At 39.4% G+C, this 27,011-nt stretch overlaps 1 protein-coding gene across 3 annotated transcripts; it reads right to left on the bottom strand.

Annotated features, from left to right (window-relative positions):
- Positions 1–1,611: 1,611 nt before the first annotated feature.
- afg1lb (AFG1 like ATPase b) lies at positions 1,612–26,771 on the bottom strand. Of its 3 annotated transcripts, none has more exons than XM_067481387.1 (13): positions 26,294–26,771; positions 25,793–26,091; positions 22,808–22,862; positions 22,568–22,669; positions 22,187–22,314; positions 18,699–18,798; positions 15,725–15,783; positions 7,329–7,411; positions 6,504–6,574; positions 5,533–5,627; positions 4,408–4,548; positions 2,935–3,042; positions 1,612–2,357 (listed from the first exon to the last, which is right to left on the bottom strand). In XM_067481387.1, exons 1-13 carry the CDS (start codon positions 26,406–26,408, stop codon positions 2,211–2,213), a joined length of 1,503 nt encoding a protein of 500 aa, XP_067337488.1. In that variant the 5' UTR covers positions 26,409–26,771; the 3' UTR covers positions 1,612–2,210. The 3 variants fall into 3 exon arrangements, with proteins under 3 accessions (XP_067337488.1, XP_067337489.1, XP_067337487.1); XM_067481388.1 differs by having other exon boundaries at positions 5,533–5,633; positions 25,793–26,028; XM_067481386.1 differs by having other exon boundaries at positions 5,533–5,633; positions 26,294–26,770.
- Positions 26,772–27,011: the final 240 nt, after the last annotated feature.

The following is a 27,011-nucleotide window of genomic DNA, read 5'->3' as shown; positions in this document are numbered from 1 at the left end:
GTCATTAACACAAAGCCATTTAATGAAAAGCTTTATGTATTTAATGCCACATTACACAGTAAAGAACTGTGGTTTATTCTGCAACAAGATAAGACAGTTTCACTTCACACACCCCTTTTGAAGGCCATAATAGTGTTGTGTGAGTGTATATTCATGCACTCAAGCAAGCAAACACACAAAAAACAGTTACTGGTGTATGTTGTATTTTATTCACAAGTGTAATGTAAAAGCTGAAAAGTAGGTTTGTTCTTATTTCAACTCATTAGACGATAATAAACAAAGGTCAAACTGTTTTCTACCTTTGCTGTGTAACCATGGTGTATAAAGACTGTGGTCCAGAGAGGATGATAACTAGGACCACCTCTCTAAACCAGCATGAATCATCCAATAAAGACCATCACAAAGCAGTGCAGCCATCTATGTTTGTGCCTGATGTTTCCCCCAAACAGCATAGCACTCTGATTGGATTAGGGGCCTCGACACAGGGCGTGATTGATTTTTCTTTAATTGTGAGTTACACTGGGATAGGCATTTTCTAATGATTCCCATCATGTGTGTGGGTACGTACACATACACACACACCCACACACAAACCCTTTTACTGTCCTTTGAATTTAATGCGATTATATATTTAGTCTGGGGATTTTGTACTTGTTCCATGATACCGTTTAGTACAAACAGAGAATCTTATATAATGGTCTTAGTTTAGATGCTCTGGAGGAGCCAAACTGCTGTTTGCTGTCAGGGTGGACCAGTCCAGGCTGGAGTGGTGCACTAGGATGACCTCATCCACAGACAGACAACCAACTTTGTAGCAATTGCTTGCCTTCTGCTGCCATCTACAGGCAAACATGAGGGAGGTCCCTGTCCCTCTCAAGCAAATCCAAAATTCAAAAGGAAAGACAAGAAAGGTGTTCATAGACAGCCACAAATGAAATTATCTCTTAAAACAGCTTTAATGTTGTGGTCATTTTGGAAGAAAACATGTTTTCATACTAGCTTATGGTGAAAATCATAACACACGCTACTGTAAAATGGAAATACCTGCTCAATACAACGCTCATAAAATTCAGGAATAAAAACAAAATTTTCATGGCTGCAATTAAAAAAAAATAAAAATCACATTTGACATCCATTGAATAAAACTTATATTACAAAATACATTTATATAATTTTTCTGGAGTTAGTAGGGTTTCTTGAATCAGATCTGACTGTTGATTTTGCACACAAACACACACTATTTAGTCTAGGTTTGGTTATATTAAAATGTTTCACTGCACTTTGCAGCTTACAGCATCACCTCTAATCATAGCACAAACGTAAAAATATTTCTCCTTGATTAAGAAAACGGGAATATATTAGAGGGACTTCAGCCATTTTCCACTTGCTGCCTAATTGTTCTAGTTTAGGGACAACATGGATTTTAATGGTATTAAACTTTCCTCTGCATTTTACAGTACTCCTCCATATGATGCATTTGGAATTTTTTATTTTTATTTCGTATGATTCCATTTGGAGGCTACATATTATGGAGGTTGCAGTCTTACTCAAACTGATCCCGGGAACCCCACAGATAACTTCATCTCAAGTCAAGAAGTCAACCATATGATGTCATTTGGAGGAGTTTTTATTCTAAAAGCACAGTGATACTTTACCATAGAGAAAGGCAGAATGATGTGTCATACAATTCATATTATTCTTCCCCCGAAACAAAAGTCATACAGTAGGAAGGAAACTAAATTTCTGTTGCTTAAGTTGCTCTTTAACATATTTTACAATGTAGCATAAAGATAATTTTTTTCCTGAAAACAGAAAATAAAGCTGATTCATTAAACAGTTGGATTCATGTATAACATTATATAATTATACCAGCTTACTTTCCGACTGATAGTATTTTGAAAAACAGAAACAACTTTTTCAACAGTTCAAACTCATCACTAGAGGGCGGTAGCCAGCTACTGTGAGAAACAGTTTCCCCCCTTTCTCCCTGCTATATTTTCCACACGTTAGAGGGCTTCACACTTTTCAAAATAAATTGTCCACAAGGGGGAGAGAGTACACCTGATATAACACATGCACACAATGAAGAGAAGTCAGATCCAAAGGAAAACAATATTTCTGCTAGTCAGAACCTTTTGCTTTTGCAGTGTCAGCAGCTAGTGAGTGTTATCTGGAGGAACATAATTATACTGAAAAGTCAGAAAAGGACATTACGTGTTCTTGTATTTCTTGCTATGAGAGCGATCTCCCTTAATCCAGTACAACTCTGTTTGCATCTCCGTCAGCCTTGAGATGGTCCTCTGGAAGGAAAAGATCTCTTCTTCGGCTGTGAACAGTGTCAGGTGCTCTGCTGCCTCCTGAAGAGAGCAGGCAGAGCGTTAACAGCTGGTACACAGAAATGTATTTTAAATTTAAACTCTGTGGCATTTCTATTGTCAGTAAAAGTTCAAAAAACCCTTTTAAAATTAGCTTTTAAAAACAGAAATCACATTAATTAGGAAAAATATGTTTTGGATGAAAAACCTCGATCATACATTCGCACTTTTAAATATCTCAGCATAATTCACAATTAAGTGTTTACAGGAGATTGTTATGAAGCCAAAAAAGCTAAAAACATGGTGAACAAAGTAAATAACAAAGTTAAAAGAAATATTGTCTCGAGCCCCTTTAATTTGTTTGTAATTTATAAAACGTACAAACAGCTTATTCATCTTTGTGTATCCTTATTAAAGGGCAAATGAGTCAAACTGATCTCTCACAGAAATGTGACTTCTTTTATGGGTTTCAGGTTGTGGAAACATACAGCATCTAATTTCTAAGTTAAAAGAAATGCAAAATAAATAATTACTAATAAATACTGACAGTTTCCCAGTTGTTTTTTTTTTTTTTTTTTTTTTAACTTGGTATGTTCTGATGTTGAGGGTGTGATCTTACCCCTCTGAGGCCCAGGTCATCTAGCAGCTGTCGGTCCCTCTCGTCTTCACCTGCAGAGTGGACAAAGAGATGGTCTAATGGAGCCGCAGCCAGCAGCACGACTCTCACCTGGGATATGTAGGGAAGCAGAGAAAGATCAGATAAAGGAATGTCACGTTTGTTTATGGGGGTTGCTTACTATACTACTAATGATAAAGTAGCCGTTTCCTGTAATCAGTGTTGAATGTCAGTGGTGAACCATTCATCATTGCCTTCTTAAAATGACCGTACTTATACTTCAGGTCAATGTGAGGTGTTTTATTGTAGTCCTGAGATGATTTAAGTGCATATTGAGTTTTTTACAGAATCAAATTTCCTCTTCCATATAATAAGGTAATCATTGATGAAATTACCGGGCATAAAAAGTGAGTCAATGTAAAGTTAGTGCAGTGTTAAGTGGTAATGCACGATTTACTGTTTCTGTAGTAATATTACAGCCACCAATAGTTTGTTATTTTTGCCACCCAATGTCAATACCAATTTAAGATGAAATCATGCAAATATTACACTCTATCTTAAATTTGTACCATGCACTGCATTTCCAATTCACAGTAAATAATATAGAGAAGGAAACTGCTACTGCACTACTGTGTCTGGGCTCAAACTTTACAGTATGATAAACTTGAATCCACAGCAATATGATTGATACTTCTCATATTTGAGAAAAACAACTTCCAGGATGTAAATGGCAGAGGTGTGACTAGAAGTGCAAATTATTACAAAACAAACAAAACCGTAAAAAAGAAATCACCACTAAGTCTTTAACATAAAAAGTTGTGTAGTAGTTCACTCCGGCTCTTTCTACTTCGTGTGCTCTTAATCCGAGTAACAAAACTGAATGTGAGGCAATTTGGTTAAGATGTAAGTTAGGATGTATCATCAACAGAACGCTTTTCATGTTTCGGGTTTGGTTATTTCCAAAGCTACAGAAACATTTTGTGATTATCTTCTGGGTGACAGCATTTACCGTTACTACATGTGGTTTTTTAAGTTCTGCATGGAAGAGCTTCCATTCCCTTTAACCTTAACATAGGTTAACCTAACATAGAGTAACTTCTTATTGCCCAGTGTTAGTGATTTTTGGCACTGATGGTATGTGGCCTGATGTAGTCACAGATTCTCTTGTGGCTCAGTGAGACTCAACCTCTGCTGCCAGGTGTTAAATCATGTGGAGTTATACAATAGCAAAATATTAATGCCCATGGTTCTGGGACAATTACATCACACATGGGTACAATGGCTGGGTGCCCACTTGCCACCGACAAGTAGTGTATAGTTAATTTAGGCATATAATGGGAAAATAATGTGAGGGATTCAACAGTGAAGTAATATTCCCAAGTAGGGAAACATAAACACACGAAACTACCTTTGAAACAATAAGTTTTAAGTACTACTTTTAGAACCAATCCAATCAGTAGTTTGTCAGCTGGATACCTTGTTATCATAGAAGATATCTATTAGTGTGGTGAAACGTCTCGCCTGGTCCTTCAGCAACAGTGTCATCATGGGTACATGGCGAATAAATACGGTGTCAAAATGGCGTGCCAACTCAAGGAAGTCACTGGGCCCCAGAGGCTGGAAAACAGCCACACAGGTTACATATCAGAATTCATTTGGACCTGACATTCTAATCTTCACACTGCAGCAGTGCAGAGAGTAAATAGTCCAGAGTAGCACATGTGTACAGCTGCTTCATAAAGGCACACAGGCCCATGCAGTGTGAATATTGGACTCGCTTTGCTGAAAAAAAAAAAAAAAAACTATACAATGAAGGCACATTGTGTAAAAGGCTCAGGCTGATGTCAGTTTAGTCCCTGTCCTTGGTTCTTTGCCATTCAGGATGATTGCTCTCAAAACTAATGTGGATGTGCCAACATAGATCACAAGAAGCCTTGAAGCTCAGATGGCTGCAAAAGCTCACAGCTATTCATTAAACTTGAGACTTTACACATGCACTGCTGATTACTGTACTACACTGCTTTATGTTAGGCACAACAGGCACAACTATTCACAGAATTGTCAATAGACTTGCTTTTTGACATTGAGCAGAAAATAGGACCGAGATGGAGGGAAGGTGATTTAGTTTGAGAGCAAAGGCTTGTGGACAATAAGTACATAGATGAGGGTAGGAACAGAACGCAGAGGCAATAAAGAGGCAGGAGAAGTGCTTTGAATATGAGCAGTTTTGATTATTGGTGAGTGTGTAAGCATATGCTGTATTTGTGTGTGTTTATGAGTCAAAAAGAGAATAAGACCGTCCTGGTTCCAAGCTTGTTCATGATCCAAACTGTGGACGGAGATATTTGTGGTTTAAGTTAAGTCACAGGTTTCATGTATCTTTTTACTCCCTGTAAACACTCTTTAAGGCAAAATGCAAAAAACGATGTTTAAACAGGGAGAAACTGACGTCAGCATTTAAGTCTGGCTCCATTCTTGTATTCTAACTATGCATTTTGTTACTGTGCAGCTACTGAACCAGCATTTATACATGTACAGAATGCCAGTGATGAAGCAAATTGAGAAAATAATTTGGAGAAAAATGAAGGATGAAACACTCACTCTGCCACACAGCTCATCAAAAGTACAGTCGGCGATGGACCCACAGGTCTTTTTTAGTATCACATCTCTGCTCAGCACTGTGAGCAGCCGAGGACCTGTAACTATGGCAACACACACACACACACACACACACACACACACACACGTAGGAAGGAAAGTTAATCTGAACCCACAGGAGTCAAATCCTCCTGCTATTAATCTTCTGTTGTCACTTTACAAATCAGGGACCAAGACGTGAAGAATATAAAGGAATAGCTATATATTGTAAATACCCATACTCAGAAGACAGCAACAGCGAATGTCTCTAAAACTAATTCAACCAAGTATAGAAACTTCCAATAAAGGGTGTGAATTGGGCATCAACAAATCCAATAAACAGATTATAAGAAATAGTCAATTGATAAAAAAAAAAAAAAAGGGGGGGATTATTAGTCAGCCAATGTCTCATATAGCTTCTGTCTCTGCTCCATATTTTAGAGTGTTTATAAACCTATAAACACATCAGTGAACCGTGGTTGCACTGAGTGACATGTTCATGGCCATAAACAAGAGCATTATGGAGTTTTTCTTTGACTCAGTCCCATAGATACTGTTCTGCCATAAATACTATAAAACCTGGAGTGTCCAGCTGTTTTTAAATCAAGACATACACTAACTATTTACTGACTTAATTGTTTTGTTGTTGTTTGTTCAAAGTTATCCCATAAAATAAGAAATATCACCAAATCCAAATATACCAACAGGCTGCTCACTGCTTTAATGCAGTTAAACTGACTTTTTATCACTTTATTGACTGTTGCTCTTCACCTGCTGAACACGGGACATGATGAAAGTGTGATCCTGCCCCCTCAAATTACATGATTTACTAGGGCATATAAAGTACTGAGGTCTCCTTAAGTAGCAGAGCACATACAAAGACATCTAAAGAGCAGATAAATCTTCCTACAAGTTGTTTCCTTAAACTTCCTTACCACTCTTTTGTCTTAACGCCAACTCCTCAAACAACGCATCCAAGAAGGCCTCCGCTCCAGGCTCCTCTGTACTACACCAGACCCCCCCCCCAAACACACACAGGCAATGAAACAGATCAGGCATAATAGCATATGAAATTAATAATGCTGAAGTGGCCACATCAAACGGTGGCAGCAAGGAGAGTACAGGATGGGGGTACTTAGCTTTTCACTCCATCAGTAAAAAAACAGGATGTTAGGCTCTAAACACAAGCATTAGTGTGTGAATATACATCAAAATGAGTTTGAAAAGTGTGTGTGTGTATTTGTGTGTGCTGTGTTTTAACTCCAGGTAAAAAGAGGGTGATGCGCTCTATTTACATACAGTGAAAAGACGAAAGCGCTTGAAAGCTCCAATGCAGCGATAAGCAACAGCAGTGTCATTCATGTCACATGTGTGTGTTCCTAACACTATGTAATGAGGAAAATAGAAAACTGGCTTTTACAGCTCTACCATTTTCTCATATTCTATTGATTCTTTTATTCTTTTCATGGATCTGTCAAGGTAATGTGGGTCTTTACAAATCTCCTAGTGTGCTCCTCCCTATTTATCCATCTGTTTGGCTTCTCTTTCTATCATTAAAAAAAAGAAATAAAAGAAATCTAACTAGATGATGCACACAAACATGTACCTGTGCATGTTCGTCTGCTTGTGTGTTTGTGTGTGTGTGCGTGTGTATGTGAATGCTTGTTGTAGACTTCTTTTACCAGCACTCTGCACAACCTCTCAGCTGAGCTAGACCACAAATAGCAAATGGTTCTGATATTGGTGTATGTGTGTCTTACAGGTAGTAGAGTTTCCCAGCTGCAGCCTTGTCCAGCATCCTGTAGTCAGTCCCAGTGTCAAGGCAGATGGTGTGGCAGTACTCCTGTACGCATGCACATGTACATAAACAAATACTGATAAGGACAGTATGAAACATATGTCAAATAGGCAAATATTCAGAGTAGGTATGGTTATGTTTAAAAGCTATGTTGCTGTATGTAAAACCGATTATAATCAAATTCAAAGCTCACTATATGAAAATGTAAAAACAATACTTGACTATACATTATTTTAGTGTGTTGTCCATGTCCTGTGACAAAAAAAAAAAGACTTTTCATATGTATGTTTGTGTCTTACTTCATCTCTCACTATCATTTTTTTTGGTTATCATCTTGTTTGCCTACTGTATAATGTTTGCAATAATACATTTTATATAACATTTTACAACTTATTAAACCCTACTTTTCCTCATGTCACAGAATACCTTTGGGTTTTGGACTGCTTGTCTTGTTTTAGATATTGCATTAGATATTTTTCACCATTTTACAAACCAAACTAGTACAAAAGAATATTATCAGCAGTTTAATGGTTGCTATAAGCAGTTTCTTTCATTTAGTGTGCAGAGTGCAATACTTTGTGCAAGTTAACTTTTCACACATTTCTATGAATACTGTATGCGTTTGTTTTTATTGGAGTTATGTACTTCTTGCATACAGAAGCAAACAACAGTATAGTGTAAAACTGGAAATTTGCAGATAAAGAAGCCTGAATACAGTGCCTGATTAGATTATTGTCCAAAAAATATTATGATGACTAAATCTGTGTGTTAAATCTGTTATTTTTAACTCCTACCTAAATTCTTGGTTCTCTAAATTATACATTACTGGATTTCCCATATGTTATTGTATGTTAAGTGCCAACAGGTAGTTCAGTAGTCATGCAAAGTGTGGATCATAAGAGTTTTGTGTCGCTGGTTCTGTCTAACTATAAATAATAAAACAGACAAAGAGCAACTACAGAAGGCAGCTGACATTTTACTCTTCTCTGACAGCTCTGGGATTTCATGGCACCTCTTTATGCTTTATTGAGTTGATCTATTGTTCCTGCAGCTATTCAAGTGTGTTATAGCAGGGGTGAACTTGTGATGCAGAGTTCAAACTTTTCCAGATAGTGTAAAACGTCAACAGGATTCATGTCAGGGAGTACAGCACAAACTATAATCATCATCTCCACCATTCTATCAAAGAAAAGAAAGGAATTGCATATCATCCCATCCAAGCCATTGCCTGGCTATTCAGCGACAGCTCCAGTAAATTATGAAATCAGTGAATTTCTGCCACTGGCCTCCTTAAGCTGCAGGATAATTAGTAATCATCACAAAGCAAGGGGACGGAAATACTCTATTCTTCTCTGCTGTCAACTTTTTATCTCCGTGTCCGCTCACACAAACGGGGTTCCCACTCTGAGCCAATTGGCTGAATCAGTCTTAATAACAACCTGACAAACTCGCCCTCCCCCACGCACAAAAGGGAGGTGTCATTTCATCAACCTACTGTGACCCCACCAACGGGTAAATAGTCCCTCCAAAAAGGAAAAAAAAAAAAAAGAAGAAGAAGAAGAAAAAAAACTTGTCACTATCGCTGCCACATCATTAGAATCTCAGTTTGTCTTTTCTCCTGCCATCTTCTACTCCCTCCCTTTATGAACTGTCTCTACCTACGGTAAAGACGGCTGATGCGTTTCTTGACGGAGGAGCGAGGTACAAATAAGAGAGGGTAAAGAAGGAGGACTGGGAACACAATCAGTGATGATGATTCCATTGGTTATTTATAATCAGATGAGTCTGAGGCCTGCGGGTCATTACTTGATTATCCATCTTGAGGGGATTGTCAAGTTCTCACTCCTCCAAGATTTCATCCGCCTACACATTGTGGTCTTGTCTCTCCCCCCGCTGCACACTCCTCTCACAGACTCCAAGCCTAGTCAGTCTACTTTGCAACTTATAGTTTTATCTCCCTGTCACTGTCTCCTTAGTTTATTCCATTCCATTTCTTTTCTCTTCTAGTGTCTTATTTCTTAAATATCTTTAGGCTGTGCTCTCTGCAAAACAAGTGATTCTGAAGACATAACACTGGAGTTCAGGAACTAACTGAGGCATCAGTGGTTTTGCAGCAATTTATGACATATTACTGAGCAGAAGAACAATCAGGTAATGAAGGAAGCATTTTAGATAATCCTTAGTCAAAGATAGTTTTGTAAACTTAAGGGTTTCTCCAATGATTAATACTGTGGTTAAAAAAAATAACACACTTGTATTCACTGTGTTTGAAGTGCTATGTCCTGTCAAAGACATTTGCTAACTCACTAATTGCTTGGAGAGATTATAAAAGTCAAACTCAAACCTTATGTTTCCCGTTGACTCTGTGACTTTAGTCATTTATTATTATTCATTTCATTAAACTAATGAAAATTATGTTTGCTGTAGCCCTAAGTTTATTATAATAATGAGTTATGCCTTATGAGTCATTTGTGATACGAAAACTAGTCCTAAGTGTGGTGCACCCACAGCATGGAAGCAGCACCTCAAATTAAGAGTTTCACTACTTGCAAAGATGTATTCACCAGCTCACAGACACATGCAGGGAGGGAGAAACCGGGGAGTGAGATGACAGACGTGAGAATCAGAGTCTCTTTAGAAGAAAGTCATCCAAACACATGTAGCTCCAATCATGTCATTGTCCGAGTTGTCCACTGCTCTCTCTGGACAGCCGTTTAGCATAAAAACAGAGTGGCTTTTCTTTTGGTCTCTGTCTCTACTCCCCTCTGCGCCTGCTCCCTCTACAACATATCTTTCTCTATCCTTTACTCCTCAAAAAGTTGCTTTTGAGTTTTTCAAAGAGCGCGGTGCCATTGAGCTGGAACAAAAGCCAAGGATAGCTGACTATTGGGCCCTGATGAGGTCCACTCCCTCATTACGCAGCAGCAGAAAACATTTGATGCTTTTTTTGTTTGGTCCAGAGCATTGACCAGGCCTCAAAGAAATGTGGGGTGGGAAGGCTGAAAAAGAGATGAAGGGGGGAGAGAAGGGGAGAGGGGAGGAGGGAAAGGTTGTCGTTCATTCAACCATGTGTGTCATACAGGCTTGTGTGGAGGGACAGAAGAAAGGACGCAGGGAGGGATAGAGGGGTCGAGAGAGAGAGACAGGGGAGAGAAGAGAGAAAGCTTAAAACACTGCCTTTATGCTGGAAAGTTCTGGACGACTCTTCTGACATCAAAGTGTTTTCACTAACTGGGGAACTGCTGTGTGTGTGTGTGTGTGTGTGTGTGTGTGTGTGTGTGTGTGTGTGTGTGTGTGTGTGTGTGTGTGTGTGTGTGTGTGTGTGTGTGTGTGAGTGAGTTTTGGGGGGGTATCTGCTGATTTTATTCATTCTTGGGCAGTCAGGGGGGTACGTGACAATGTGAACACCCTAATTACACCTAATGATCTATTCCCTTAAAGTGTGACTGCCTTGGGCCAGCGATGGTTTGTTCTGCGAGGTCGTTCTCACAACCTCCCCCTGCCTCGGCTGCTCCTCTTGGGGAAACATCTTTTGAGTTGGAGGCCCCACCTTTCCTGATCCAGGAACCCTCTGGACCCCCCGCCCTAAGCCCCTCTCAAGCTCTGCTCAGGCCCTAAACCAAAATTCAAATGAAACATGGTGGAGACTGTGCTACCTGCACCTGGCCAATAGAGGCACCACATGTTGGAGCCAACACAGACATAAGAAAGGGATCGTGCAGCTGAGCAACTTCAGTATTGAAAGCTCTACAGCAGCTTTGAAATTGTAAATCAATGGTTTATCAACAGAATACTGTTTTAATCATCTCCAACAGATGATTAAAGAGTTGTCAACCAATTCAGTATTGCACTCCCGGGTCAGCATCATTACAGCTGAACCAGAACAATTGTATTTTTCTTTTTCCTTGTGAAAACCCACTGCCTACATAACCCACAATGCAACAATTTATTTTCATTCCCGACCAACCTTTGAGGGACATCAAAAGGCTTCAAACAGCTTCTTCACATATGCAGTGGTACTTCACAGTACCTTATGTGTATAACTTCCCGTTCAAGACCAGCATATAAATCAATACGTAACAAAACTACTGTACCCAGAAATCGAACATACACTACATACTACTACATACACTGTAGTATCGATGCTGAGTTAAAAAGATAAATATCTCAGTTAGCTCATGTTCTGGCCATAAGAACATGCTTCTTTGTTCTGAAATAAAAGCTTTTTGCTGTTGCTGTGCATATATGCATGTTAATACAAATATTTTTGTTATTTACCCTTGAAAACTGTCTCGTGTTTTAAAATTAATGTATTGTAAAATGCTTAATGACTGCAAATAACTCATTGGTAGAACATAAGATAATAAAAGGTAGGGTTGTGGATATTTTAGCGTACACCATAGCGTAAACTAGCCTCAATCCATCCATCCAGGTTGCTAGTCTATCTCAGGGCAAACGCAGAGACATACACAGACCGACAACCATTCACATTCACACCTATGGGGACTTTTGAGTCAACAATTATCCTAACATGCATGTCTTTGGACTGTAAGAGTAAATCGGAGTACCTAGAGAAAATTCATGCAACCACAGGGAGAAGATGCAAACTCCACACAGAATGGTTGCAGCCGGAAGGTAGATTTGAACTAGGGACCTTCTAGCTATGAGGTGGTAGCACTAACCATTCCACCACCTAAAACTAAAACTAGCCAGATCTGCACAGCAAATCCGAATCATTCACTACTTAGGCATTGTATATTCTCAACATTTCCCACCTCCAATTCATTAATTTTATATAAAAGTATTCTGAGACACTAGTTCTGATGTGTCATGTGATGCACTTTAAAAGTCCAAGTGTAAAGTGGCCTTGTCTGAACACATCAACAACGTATTCAGAAGGTGTAAAAACCTGTTTGTGCTCAGGTAAACACGTTAGTAAAAAAGACTGAGAAAGCATTTCAATACACCTGGCTGTCTTTTTAGCTTGATGACAAAAGTGAAAAAAGGACAGAACATCAAGAGGCAAGTGGGCTGATCAAGGGTATAAAAGAGGCTGAGAGCAGAACAAGTATATAAAAAGGGTTTGAAATGTACATGTTAGGAAAGTTAGTTAAGAGTTACCTTCAAATTGCAGATGGGCAGCTTTACAAATGAATACAGTATAATGCACCTCTGTGTGCATGCAAGCTTGATTACCCACATCTGACTCAGGAAAACATCAGTTAGGCAGCAGGAAATTACAAGCTGAGGTAATTGGATCAATTAAAATTCTGACAATAAATACAGAGCCAGAATGAATTCCTGATGCTCAAAAAGGAGAACAATTGATTTGTCTTTTATTAATTGCTCAGTTTCTTTCTTTTTTTTTTTTTTAGACCAGAAGACACAGATATAAAAGAAGTGAGGTACGCCCTCGAGGCACACAGTGAGAGGCACTGTCCTGCCATTAAATGCTATGGAAGACAATGACAGTCATCAAACATCAACATCCACTTCATTTCAACTGGCAGGCTGCCGGCTTTTCACAGGCAGTCCTTCTCACCAAGGTCTCCACTGGAGGACCACATCCCTCTCATTCCTCCATTTTTTCCTTTTTCTATCATCCTGTTATTATTTATATATTTCTTTTTCTCTCATCAACTGTAAGCACATAGCAATTATTAACAATGGCACCAAGAAAGAGAAGCAGAGCAGATCAAAAGAAACAGCACCCACAGATACTCAAAGTTGCCTCAGGGTTGTTGTCATGTTTTCCCTCCTCTGCAACATTGTGCACAACAGCAATCGGAGGGAAAATAAAGTCACTATTCTGCTTCCAAAATACAGAGACCTGACCTTGGGTGAGTAAAGCCAGCGAGCAGAACAGTATAGTGATAGAATAAAGAGCGGGGATAGAGCAGTACAGAAAGGATGGCCGATGAAAAGTGGAGTGGAGAGGGAGAACAGTTTGTGAGGGAGAAAGAGTGTCTTAGTTACAATACTGGCAGTGTCCATTAAAAAAGCCCTTAAACCCTGTATTTTACAGAACTCCAAGCTTTGCCATGGCTACAAAGCAAAAGGAGCCTAAACAACTGAATAGATTTCCAGATGGAGTCTACATAGATGCTGAAATGGACAAGAAATTACATATGACTAATTGAATGGAAAAAGTAGAAACAAACCAAAACTGAGGGATTTTTAAGTTCAGTGACATTTTGATTTCCGTGCCTGGCCAGTGGTTGTACCTAAAACTTTTGTTTTTCCATTTGATTCGTTGTTTGCACCTTTGCGAAACTAGGTGTCTGTGGGTGGATGGGGTGCTAATCAGAAGTCAATGGACTAATAAAGATGTTAACCCAGGCAGACGGAGGCAGTGGATTAACCCCTACCACACTAGCTCAGGTGAAAGGGAGGAGAGGTCAGAGGCTATTTTTTTTACTTTCTAATGCCCTCATTCACTCCCTCACTCACTATAGACAAAATCAGGCATGCACATACAAGAGCGAGCTGCAATGGGGGAGAAGGAACCCACATGGCTGCTCCCTGCAAGCATTAATTCAATCTATTAAGGGTCAGCTAGTTAGCAGCATGACCCCACTAAAACACGGTTTAACTTTACAGAATAGCCTGTTATAGAGAGTGCCTTGCACCCCTAAAAAGCCCCTGACCCCAAAAACCAGATGGCCTGACAAAGGGGAACATGGGACCCTGAAAGAGAGGAGGTAGTGCAGGGTTAGAGAGGGACAACAGGCATTCCGGACCAGGATGAGGGTGGATTAGAGATAGCAAGGGTGGGAGAGTAAGTGTAGAGCAGGGTGACTTGAAGGCCTCCCTGGCTGTAGAGGATTTCCATTTGTGTTTGTCCATACATGTGTGTCTCTGAAGATACACTGGAGGTCTGGGACCTGGGCACTGTAGATCAATATTGCTATGTTGGAATTTATTGATTTTTTTTTGCGTACAATAACACAGAGTTTTGTATGGTAACGGGTTACATGTAATGTGATCACGGTAGTCTGGCAACAATTATAATATCTAGAACCTGAGCAGTAATGGCATCTTGAGGCCAAACAGGTTAAAAATTATATTTCAGAGGACACAAATTCCTTTACCATCACATTAACACATAAACATACAGGAAGATGGTTATAGACATGTACAGGAATTTTTAATAGCTAAAACATTATTTCTTGAAAATGATGCTATGTTAAATCAGTTTTTTCCTACTTTTTTGTGTATTTTTAACATGCTTAACAATACAGAAGGCTTATATAGAGAACCAAACCATCGTTTTTTTGCATATTCTGAAACAAACCTGAGACCAGATGTGCTAAAACAATGATAATACAAGTAAATAAATAGATGCAATTTAAAAAATGTTTTTTCCACCAACCTATAGAACTGACTGAGTAGTGATGTTGAGAGCATTTATCTGCTGCTTCATGCGACTCCGCAAAACCTACTGATTACATGTCTGTGTATAAATATATATGTATCTACAAGAGCTGTATTTTCATAAAGCGCTTGCTTGTTATATTCAAAGAGAAAGAATTAAAAAAACAGAAGTCAAGTTTATTACTGACAAACCCTGTATCCTGTATAAATAACTAATAATTAAGTATGGTCAACCAAAGTCATCATGGTAACTTCAGTACAACTGAGTGTATGTACTCAATATCTGAATAGTACATAGTGAATGGCCCTAAAGCTATCAATAATCCCCCCTCCCCCTTTAGTCAAGATTTCTGTCTTCTAAATGCTGAAAAGCAAATTGTTTTACATTTATGCCCAAATACACTGCAGCAGGATATTGTTTGTTTTAATTATCTAGATTAAATACCAATAAAAGGTGCAAGAATGCTGCCCTCCTCTGTTGCAAAATGCATGACAACAAATTATTATGCAATTATTTATGATCATGGTCACTCCAAACACATCAATGGTCATCTGAGATGCAGGCAGGATAATGGTGCTACCTGCTTAAATTGCAAAGTAGATTTTTTGCTAGAAATACAAACCACCTCACCGCTCCTCTCTCCTCTCGCCCCCCTTTACTTTTGAAATGCAAGCAGTCTGGGTCAGTCACTCGGCTCATCTACCCATCTCCCATTCACACTACCTGTACTCACTCACGCTTTTTCCATCTCTCTCTACCTTTCACTCGCTCTTTCTGCGAGTCTTTCAGTGTGCCCTGGTATGATCAAAGACAGCTTTGTGACACGGTGCAAGGCATCCAGGTAGCAGAAAACATCAAACCTCTAAAGAGCAACTTGCAAAAAGACAGACAGAGGGACAGAGGTGCACATGCAAGTGTGTATGTGTGTGATAAACAAGTGAATAAATTAACAAGACAAGAAAGAGGGATGACTTTGTCACTACCTTCAGCACGTCGATGAAAGGTAGGAAGGTGTCCCTCTGAAGTCCGTTTTTGTACAGATCTGAAAGAGGAGGGGAGGGCTTGTATTAGAGCTGCTGTTTAGCCTCCTAATAATGTCATTCCCCCACCACAGATTGGCAGATAAAGTGGCTATTGATGAACTGAAGGATGGGTGGGGAGGCACGACAAAAGGACTGGGACCAGGGGAGAAAAATGGATTTCTCTACCGGCAGCGGCAGCAACATAAAATTCATTACATTCCCAAACAATGGTGGCGAGAGAAAGGACTGTCGCCTTTTCAGCACGGACAATGTCCACAGCAGCTTGCTGAATAGGGGTTTCAATTAGCTCGGCTGGAACAAATTACATCTGAAGTAGCATCCCTGATAGACAGATAAAACAGATAGGGAATCACACACAAACACGGACAAAGACACATATACACAGCCACACACACATACACACATTGAAGTTTAAGGTCTCTCCAGCTGCGAATGCAAAGAAGTGCTTGTTGTTGATGTTTGGGCTCAAGATTAGTACAGTGGGACCAAACACACAAGTAATACTCACGTCAAAATTCTTACACTAAAATGGAGTGTTAAAGATAACTGCTGCTAGTGTAACAGAATCTTGTTAAACTTTTTCGCCCATACACTTAAGATGAGAAGATCAATACAATTGTCATATCTTTACATTAAATATAAAGCTACAACTATCAGACAGTTACCTCAGCTCAATATATAGGAAACAATGAGATTGGCTATGTCCAAATGTTATAAAACAAATCTGCATTAAAACTCACCAATTACAACGTTAACTCTATATTTTTTAAAATGTAAGGATAACACGTTTTACAGGGCAAGACTATTTCTAGGTTCGGTTCAGAAAATTTCTAAATCAGATATAATGTTGTATAAGTGAACTTTGGAGCTACAGGTAAGGCAATATTTTTTTTTACCCCTGGATAATCATTATTAACATAGTTATTTTCAAAATGTGAAAATATTCACCTAAGATACGTGTGCTGAATCACACCTGGAGCCAGCTGTAATCTATCTGACACGACACTGTTTATTACTTATAATGTTAATAGGTGCAACAAATTCTAATTAGTCAATTATAATTATTGCAAAAACATATTTAGGGTAATCAAAATAAGCGCAGCTCATTAATACGAAGAGCATATGAAATTCTGTGCACTAAATGTGTCCACTTAAAAAAAAGACACCATTTATCCTCCTGGTGCTTCTCAATCTTATTAAACTCCATCAGTACATTAAAAACAACAAAATGCTACTTTAGTCATTCTAGCAAAACCCTGTCTCTCAACTCATTCTCCAATTGCAACTAGGGCTTCTTAATACCAGCATCTCCACATCAATAAAGATGGAAAATGTATGCTTTTCATGTCCAGTTGTCTCTTATGGCTTTCAGTGTTCCATTAACCATGTAATTAATACTAAGTAGGCTCTCTATCAACTTTGCCTGTTTTGACGCTTTGTTCTTAAGAGCTAGTAAATATCAGAGACGTGCGTCTTTGTCTACGAGAGCCATCTCACTGCCAGTCGCTTCATACCCACTCAAGGCTTTGAGACATAAACATCTTCCCTGAAAAGAAAGACGTCAGATATCACATCATGCATTTATCTCCACCTTGATCACCATCTTGCTCACTCTTTCTCCAACCCCACACTGCTCCCAGTAAATGAAATATCAAAGCCTGTTTAAAGGCTGTGTCGTGTCTCTAAAAGTGAGTGCTGTATCAAATGTTCTTTGCCTTTTCCTCTGGTTAATTGCTGCAAACAGAGAGTAGTTGGTGTAGTCTCATGAAGCTCAATTGGTTCTTTGTGAGTAAGTGAGTGAGTGAATGACATACAGTAGATGTGAAGTAACTGAGAAATTTGTGGGAGGAGAATAATTCCATGTCATTTTAGTATCTAAGTAATTAAGTTAAGTGGACCTTTCGGGCTAATGTGGTTTTGGACAATATTTTACAGTTTGTGTTTTACCTTCTCAGTCCTTCTGAATTGAGCTTCCTATAAAAATAAACGTCCATGCACTGTGACATGCTGGCAGCATGTGGCAAAAGCTAATGATTCTTCAAATTTAGTCGTTAATCTCCCAGTTGGCTTCCTCTTGCACCACCAAACTGACATTTTCCCGTTCTGATTGACTGAACACGGCTGATCCAGGTAGTGAACAGAGGGTAAGGCACAAGCGATAGTTACAAAACCTGTTGAAAATGGTGTAAGCATTTAAAGCTACTTTTCAAGATATTTTAGTGATATTTTCAAATTCATAACAACACTTTGAAAGCTTTGAGGGGGTTGTGACCATTAGAAATGATCTCACCAGTCATACATGAACATCACTCATGATCCTAAAACATTCACTGGAAACATGTCAGTGCATCCTGGGGTGGTTTCTAACTCCCCTACGTCATGCAGCGGCACCATAAACATTTAGCCAATCAGAAGAATGCTGGTGATAATTTCAACTCTACTGTACTTTTTTTAAGGGCAAACACAAGATAAGTTCATCCAGGGTTAACAAATTAAAAACTGAAATTGCTTTCAAAGATCCAGAATCAGCAAGATTTGATTAACAGGGTCCATATTAAAAGCTGTTCTAATCCCTGCTGTTTGTCTCCTTAAGTTATTTCTGGTAGTTTCTCAACATGCAAATTGACTTTGACAAGTTTAAAATATAATAATTTTAATTCATAGAGTAATATGATTCAAACTTCTGTTTGTTCTTAAAGTAGCAGTAAGACATTTTATATATACACTGTATACTGTAGCTTTTAATATTTGTGGCTGCAACAATTACGGTAACAGTGTTTCAATTACTGCCACTGCAGTGTAACTGATGTCCTACCTACTGAGCTGGGTGTTTCATAACAATATAATCAATTAGCAATGGCTGAAAGCAAATACAAAGTACAATACACAAGCCCTCAGGTGCTGGTCTTCTTACCATCAATAGATCTGTTGGAAGTAGCCACCACCACCACTCCAGTCTTGAACAGCGTCTCAAACAGCTGCTTCAGGATCATGGCATCAGCGATGTTGGTCACCTGAAAGAAGAGAACCAGAGAAAAAAAAGAGACACACATTCATGTACTGTACAATTTTACCTTTTCTTGCAGCACTGCATGTGTGTGCCAGTCAAATTATGGCATCAACACTCCATGTTGATTAGTGTCAATCAAGTGTACTTATTCAGGCTTTTGTGTCTGGTCATTCACACTTACACACATCCCTGCACACAAACACACATCTAAACCACTTGAACTGACTGCAAATGGTCATGAAGCGGCTTTCTGCTGAGGACAAGGAGCTGAAGTAAGGCAGCGGACCCCAACTAATCAACTGAGCAGACGTGAGAATGACTGAACGCGAGCAAGATAAGAAGTGAAAAAAACGAATAATGAAAACACAGCAATGTGAATCCAGACTGGGGTCACGGTGGCAGACAAAGCTTCTATCCAAGCTGGCCATATAAAGGCATATAAAGGTGTGTGTGTGAACTAGACACAAGGCTTCACAAGGTTGTAATACATTAATCCAATTCAACTGCCCGCTGCCTTTTTCATCTACATCATTTCCATGAGTCTACAATAAACAAAGGTCGATGACAACACTGAAGCAAGGACGTTTATGAGTCGCTGGCTGTTAAATGAAGAGCTCTGACCTTTCTATTAGTAATCTAGTGCTCTCACTTTGGTCTTATTCTCTCATCTCTCCCTCTCTTTCACCTCAGTTGTTCTTTTGAACATCCCTGCAGGAAGAAATCTGTGATGCACAGTAGTCAATGCAGCACATACTGTATGTAACACAGCTGATTAAGCATGATGACTGATAATAGATGGGCATATTATAAAAGAAAATTAATTATATTAAGCTTCCTTTGTTGCTGAAGGTCATCGGTTTAATGCCAATTATTTATAATCAAACACATGAATAACTGCCAATATGACACATAAATTAATTTAAAAAGTGATTCTCTTTTACAAATTATTGCTGTAAAGATGGGAAAAATTGGAGGAGAAGCATCAACTACTGGTGTTTTAAGTAAAGTGGGAGATACATTTATATGGCATATTTCAATATGTAGCCTAAGAATTAGGATGTCTTGAATGAGAAAAAAAATATCATATTCCAGCCATGTATCTGTCCCGCCCTCTCCTCTTTTTCCCCTCTTACCTACTTTTCAGTATATAACAGGCACTTCTAATGGCCATACCCAGAACATATGCCTTCTTTCATTCTCTAGAGAGTCTTCTGCTTTTGCATATTAGCCCCACTGCCCTTGCCAATACTTGATTAACATTTGTGTTAAAGCCTTGATTTCACTAAGGAGAGGTGGCTAGGGGCATCAAATTAGTGTGTGCGTACTTGTGTGCGTGTATGTAATGAGAATCAACAGAAAGCCAAAGCTCTGTGTCTCTCTGAGTGGGTCCCCATTTCCTCCGACCGCAGGATTTTATTTTCATTTCAAAAGAATCATTTAAAACTGACCTTTTATACAACCTGGATTTGTTTATTCATGTGCCCTCAACATGGGCATAGTATGAGGGGCAATATTGATTGCTGAATGAGTAGGGGGAGAGGGAAAGAGAATGGGTACCCACAGAATGAGAAAGGTGGAGGGGACTGCTGTAGCACTTGTGGGACACAAAAATAATGGTGCAATCTCGGTCAGCCAATGCAGATATTTAAATGAGCATCCAATTACTCAAGCGGCTGTCAGTTTACGGCGACGCACACGGGTGCCAAATTAAACCTCTTTTGATGTTACACCTCTTTATGTACACAACCTATGAGCAATTTCTCAGAGGCTGAACAGTGACTGAGGCCCTCAGACAATGACGCTCAAGCGGTTTCTTCTCACTCTTCCTCGTTTCTTACTCTCTCCCCATCTTTCCATCTTGGATATCTCAATAGTGCGAATTCATTAGGGGAGCTGGGTGGGGGTGTGTGAAAGGAGGGGGCTACAAATTACTGATAATGGCACGGCGCTAATGAAGAGAATGGAGAAATGTCATTAGCATTTAAGAGGATAAGATCCATCTGACCCGCCGCCGCCGCCAGTCGCTTTCTAGCTCCACTCACTTAAGGAAGCAGGAGAGTGCGACTGATACCCAGAGCCTCATTTGCATGGCTGAGTGGAGGAGGATGCTGATTGGTATAGACCCCCTCCGCCCCCAACTCTCCCAACCTCACAACCTCTTGTTTATGCATCACAAACAACGTGCACATGTCTGCTTGTTTCCCCTCCATTCACTGGTAGCTACAGTCGACAAGCAAAAACAGCAAAGCTGGCGACGGCAAACAAAACAAATCAATGAGAACGCACAAACAGCACCTCCGTTTAAAATGTGAAAGAAGAGTGGATGAAAGGAGCTGCTCTTGATCCTCACAGATGCATGGAGAGTGATTAGAGAAAGCAAGCACACCTTCTGTGACCCTTGACCTGCCAGCATTAACTGTAATGATATCAGTAAGAGGAACAATATTGTGCTGCTAACAGCTGTGTTTGGCTGATGACGATAAAGATGTCTGTAGTGCAGTGAACAACAAACTACCTTACACAGAACAGTAGCGGCTCTCCTCTGACAGTACAGGGCAAAATAAGGAGAAGTTATTCAGCACTAATGGCTGAAGGAACATTTTTTTTGTGCAAATCCAGTAAAAAGGAACTATGGCTGACTTGGTTGTAGGTTTGAAGACAAACCAGTTACACAAATCAAAACCAGATAACTGAGTTAACTGAATGGTGGAGTTTCGTGGTACTTAAAATGAAAACACTGTACCTTCATACAGTTGTAGTACTACTGTACTAAATTCTATGGAGTAAGAATATTAAACTGCAGCTGGAAGTTATCTTACAAATCTACTATATTCCAAAAGGCCACTAGGTGTCCCCAGTCCTGTTTTTGTGGACATGCCAAGATTTGAAGAATCCAGTTGTTCAAACAGGAAAGCCACCAGCTGGGACCAAACACTAATACTGAGTTCAGATTAATGACCTAATATTACAATAAAGTTACTACTACCCCAAACAAACAGTGTGAAATAATTTTTCATTTATTGTTCTGTGGGTTTTCATAGTTATTAACTCATCTTCAACGTCTTTCTGCTATGAGCCATCATTTGTGTTACATCCCAGTATACTGTGTTTGGCTTATCCTCGCAAAGTTCTATTTCCTTTAACCTATGAGCACATTTTAAAAGGATGCATTAGTATTTATCACACTGACCCAGTTAACGCTTGATTCTTTAGAGTGAAACACAGAAAAATCAGAATGACATTATTACTATTATTATTATTATTATTATTATATAAGTCAAGTTTTTTATATAAACAATTCCTAAACAGATAACTCTAAATTCTTATTGATTATTTAAAGATTTTTAAGAACAGCCTAACACAAACACAGTGCCTACTACACACTCACTTACCTGAAATTCATCAAAACACAGGAGGCAGATTTCCTTGCTGATCTCCATGGCAACCAGTGATATGGGGTCATAGGTGAACATTTTCCCTAGCCTTCGTTTTGGCAGGCTTTGTTTCCTCCGATGGATCCCTTTAAGCAGTACACAAACGTCAGACACATCTTAAAGCACACCTGCATTGGCAGCCCAAACCCCCTGACAATACTGAATAAAGCAGTAATTTCACCTGTATGCATAATGGTAGACAATTAGCAGGAGTGCTTCAGGACAAACACAGAGATAAATATAGGAACTCCAGTGCATGAGGAGTCAGAAAACTTCCATAAAGTCATGAAAGCCAACCTTCAAGAGTTAGATGCTGTGCAGTGGGAGGATAATACTAACTTCTGTGGATATCCAACATAAAGGCATTGAAGTGGACCCTGTTTTTACGAGGGTTTTCCACAGAGGAATAAAACAAATCCATAAGCATGGTCTTCCCTGTGCCTGAAAGAGAGGGACATTAAGAAAGACGTTATTATTTCTGTCCTGATGTCAGATATGTTTTAAAAATGTGCACCTTCCAAAAATGGCATATTAATATACATTTCGTTGATTAAAAACATTTTCTTTAAACAATCTTACCAACACTCCCATAAATATAGAAGCCTTTTAGTGGTGGTGGTAGGGCAGGTTCTTCCTTCATGAGAAAAAAAAAGAAAATTAGGAAATAACTGTAGTCTTTAGTAAGTTTGTTTTATATAAATGTTTTAGGGTGCTTGTCACTTAAAACAATAATACATATTATTTGATAACAATTCACTAGGATTATCCAAAATTAATAGATTTATTAGTCATTCAAAGCACAAAACACTATAGCTGGTGACCTAAATAAACATTTTTGTGTTCATTACCATATAAGACTGAATCATCGTTTAATAAACAAAGTACGCTGAGGCATTAAGCCACAACTACAGTGTAAGGTTTCACATTCTCGCCACTAGCCCACTGTAGGGGGGGGGGGAAGACAAAGGGGATCTAATCAACAAGACAAGCCAGGGTTCCCACGAAAGAAAAGCATCATCAGAGGAACAATGGGGGGATTTGTCAGACAAAACGGAGAGGACTGGATGAGTCTCCATACGAGATGGAGTGGACTTGTCTGTGTAGCCTGTTTAGCGCTGCTAATTGTGATACGGTACTGTTGCATTGAGGTGCTGCTGAAAGTCATTGTGCTGCCTGCCTCCTATCATGAAAAGGTCCTTGCTTCAAAAAAACATCTTCTGTGTGACCAAGCTGAGAATATTGAGTAAAGCCAAATATCTCTAAGAGCGGTGATGAGCCATGTAAACGCATGTGTCATCAGTTTAATCATGACATGTAAGGAGAGCTTGACGAATATTTAAAGGGCAACTTATACATGTTTTACATAGAGGTTAACAACAGTGTGCTTGAGGATTTTACATCTCTCTAACTGGCCAATGGCAAATAGCTTTGGAATGAACTTGTGCCCTAAACAGAAGGGAATGTCCTCTTTAAATTTAATTTAGTAACTATTTCATGGGGATAGTACTCAGTTTCCACGGCACTTGGTGTCCAAAGCACAAGGAGCACTTGACTCTAGTAAATGCAGACAATAGCCGATTGAAAACTAAACGAAAAACAAACTTGTTACCCATCCTCTCTCTCTGCCTGCTCCTCCCATCCCCTTCCACTTACTGCGAGTCCTGTGCTGGAGTGAAATTTTGAAAGAGCAACAAGCCTTTTCTGTCTGCTCTGGCATAATAGTGTGTGACTTCTCCCTGACTTCCCAAGCAGCCCTCTGGCACGGTGGGGTAATTGTCATTGGTGGATGGTAGCCATTCTGCCATGGCAGAGTGGAGAAGGACAAGGCTGTCTCTCAGTGACTGTGTCTAGTTGATCTTTATGGCCTTGTCTCACATCCTGTGAGGATATAGACATGAGTGGAAAAGTTCACATGCAGGACATGACCACTTTTTCTTTACAATGACATCAGGAGAACTGTGGTTTCACATGTTTATCTAAAGTCAGTGATGGTAATAAAATAAGGAAGTCCAACGTAAGATTAACTTATACAACTGTCCTTTGCTGCTGGAGGCCTACCATGTACAGGACGACTCTATGATGCAACTCTGACTTGAAGAGAGTGGCTCCCACTAAACAATGGTCCATTGTTAGCCGACCATCCGCAAAACAACGCCACATTGGGTCAATATTAAGTCAAGTGTACTCTCCTCACAGACTTGGTCAGTTAGAGAGGACAATGGCGGCACTTTCACAGTGAGAACAGACACTGAAAGGACATTGGTATGACCTGATTCAAACCCGAATAATTGCATAAGTACTCCTGCCAGTGTGTATGTGTGTGATAAACAGAACTAGAGATAAGGTGCAAAAGGAGATGGGGGTGCCAGTGCCGGTAGCCTAACACCAAAGTATTTGTCAGAGTCCCGAATCAAAAGCAAAAAGGACAAGAATGGCACAGACAATGGGGATCCCCTCATTACTGCATGGGGACGGTGAAAGAGTGAGAGGGGTGCTGGGACGGGCCCAGCGGGAGGTCTGCCCTGCTGCCTTCCAAAATCTCTGCCTAACCCTATGTGTCTGTGCCAGCCAACCAACCAACAAAAACTCCCACCACCAAATACTAGACAGTCAGTTCCCCTGACCTAAAAACAACAACAGCCCCCTACATTACGCTGTTCCAAAGCTCACATGCACAAAGCACTTCCCAGACCCCTACCCTCCTTATGACCTGAGCCTCATGGCCATCATCACTGATACAACTGGAGTACAGTGCTATAGACTCTGTAAAGTCCCTCAATATGTTAATATCAACATCAGTGAGGCATTAAAACAACAGAATGTGAGTTCAGATGCCACAACGTAATAAGAATAAAACAAATCAGTTCTGCGATGTAAATTCTATTCTGTGTCCGATACGAGTCACTCTTTTCCATCTAGTGCACTGTTCAAAGATTTCATTTAAGTGCGAGAATCCTCTGAAATGTACTCACGTTTCCATAGCATAATATAAAAAAAGAATTACACATCTTTAGTTTAAAATGTAAACTCATGCAAAACTACTCCTGTCAGTTTTGGTGCAAAATAATAAGGATTTTAAAAATCATGACTTCAAATGTCAAGTGACAACTAATACTACATGTTTATTATATAAGAAATATTAAATGAGTAAAGTAATTAGTAATATTAAACACTACTAGTTTTAAACATTTAAGGTTTTTCTTTTTCTTTCAACTATGTGACGTGATTTTCTTTACAGTCTGGTCATGGATGGGGCTTGTGACAGAGGTGGAAGGTTCTGTTTTGTGTTTAATAGCATGGGATCAATTTGCCTTACAAGTTACTAAGACGCCAGATACCTTGTAGACAGGAAGGGCCTGTTACTATAGTGAAGGTCTTCAAAATATTTGTTTATGCACTTTTTCCATCCAGCTCCTCACAGCCTAATTAAGTTAGCTTAGGGAAGTTAGCTTAACTTGTGACAGAGGCTAACAGAACAGGGAGGTATACTAAAATGTTGTGAGGACAGAGATTATAAGACTCAGAATTACTCACTGGCATCTGTCAATTTAATAGCTTTGTTACCTCTGTAGGTGCTGTAATGCCACAATTGTGATGTTTCTGAAGTTGACTGTGGTTGTTTTTGGAGTCCAATGTCGGCGGAGGTGGTACTCGGTAGATACTATTGCAGTAATTCTTGAGGGTGTGCTGCAGCTGTGCCAGCTGCTGGAGGACGTGTCTTTGCTGAGCATCTTTCCTGAGGGAGCCACACTGAACGAGGCGATCATACTCAGCAACATTCCCAACAGAGACAAAAACATCTGTTGGAGACCCAGACGAGCAGAGTGATGCAGATGACCTGCATGCCCTCCAACTAGTGTAACCTTAAGGAACAATATTAAACGACAACTGTGTGTTGTTTACCAACGCTTTAAGTATATCTCAATTATATTAGATCTAATAAAAATAATGGCATTAAATGGAGTTCAATAAATTCTACTCTAATTCTACAAGCAATAACTTATAACACACAAGATTTTGCAGTCTGAAAAACATTTATTACAAAAACACGGAAAAGACACCTACCAATTCCAGCGCAACTGTCTGATACATGGGAAAAGGTCCTTGAGGTGAGAACTGTGCCTTTTAGTAGAAATTGTGCTGAGTATCTCAAAGCGGCAGGTACTATGGAAGCCGCCATATTGTTTCAAAACACTGAAACTTTATTGAAATTATTTAACTCTTTCATTGCACATTCACGGAAATCAGCGCTTTCGTAAATGACACGTATCTTGATTTGTAAGGGTATATGCATATCGTTTTATGACTCTCTGTTTTTTTTAATCAAGTTCATTTTGCTCATCTACTCAACATCGTTGAACGTGGTATAAAAAATAAAAATAATTCTCAAATCAATTAGGCCGTTTTCAGAGGTGGGTTAATATTTTAATACGCCCATGATACAATGTGTAATTAGTTTATTTGTGTCTATGGTTTAAGAAACGAATCCAAACGACGTGCCCACCGGCGGCTTGTAAACAAACGTAGCAGCAGGTGGTCGAGTAGCGTCAGCTGAACCTCAGCTGATCGGAAGTGCAGCGCGATAGTCTTTAATGTTACCGATGGTGAGGGACAGAGCAACAACGGAAATGGTGTAATTTGCTTTCAAAATAAATCTTAAAACTAGACTTTTGGATGTGTTAAAGACAATCTCGCATGAAAAGGTATGCATATAAATGTGTAAAATCAATAGATAAAGGTTTTTCAACAAAGTAATTCACATTTTTACTATATAATTAGATGA

Source organism: Channa argus, chromosome 17, assembly GCF_033026475.1.
Source record: "Channa argus isolate prfri chromosome 17, Channa argus male v1.0, whole genome shotgun sequence".
Classification (NCBI taxonomy): domain Eukaryota; kingdom Metazoa; phylum Chordata; class Actinopteri; order Anabantiformes; family Channidae; genus Channa; species Channa argus.
This window is presented reverse-complemented; position numbering and strand designations above follow the sequence as displayed.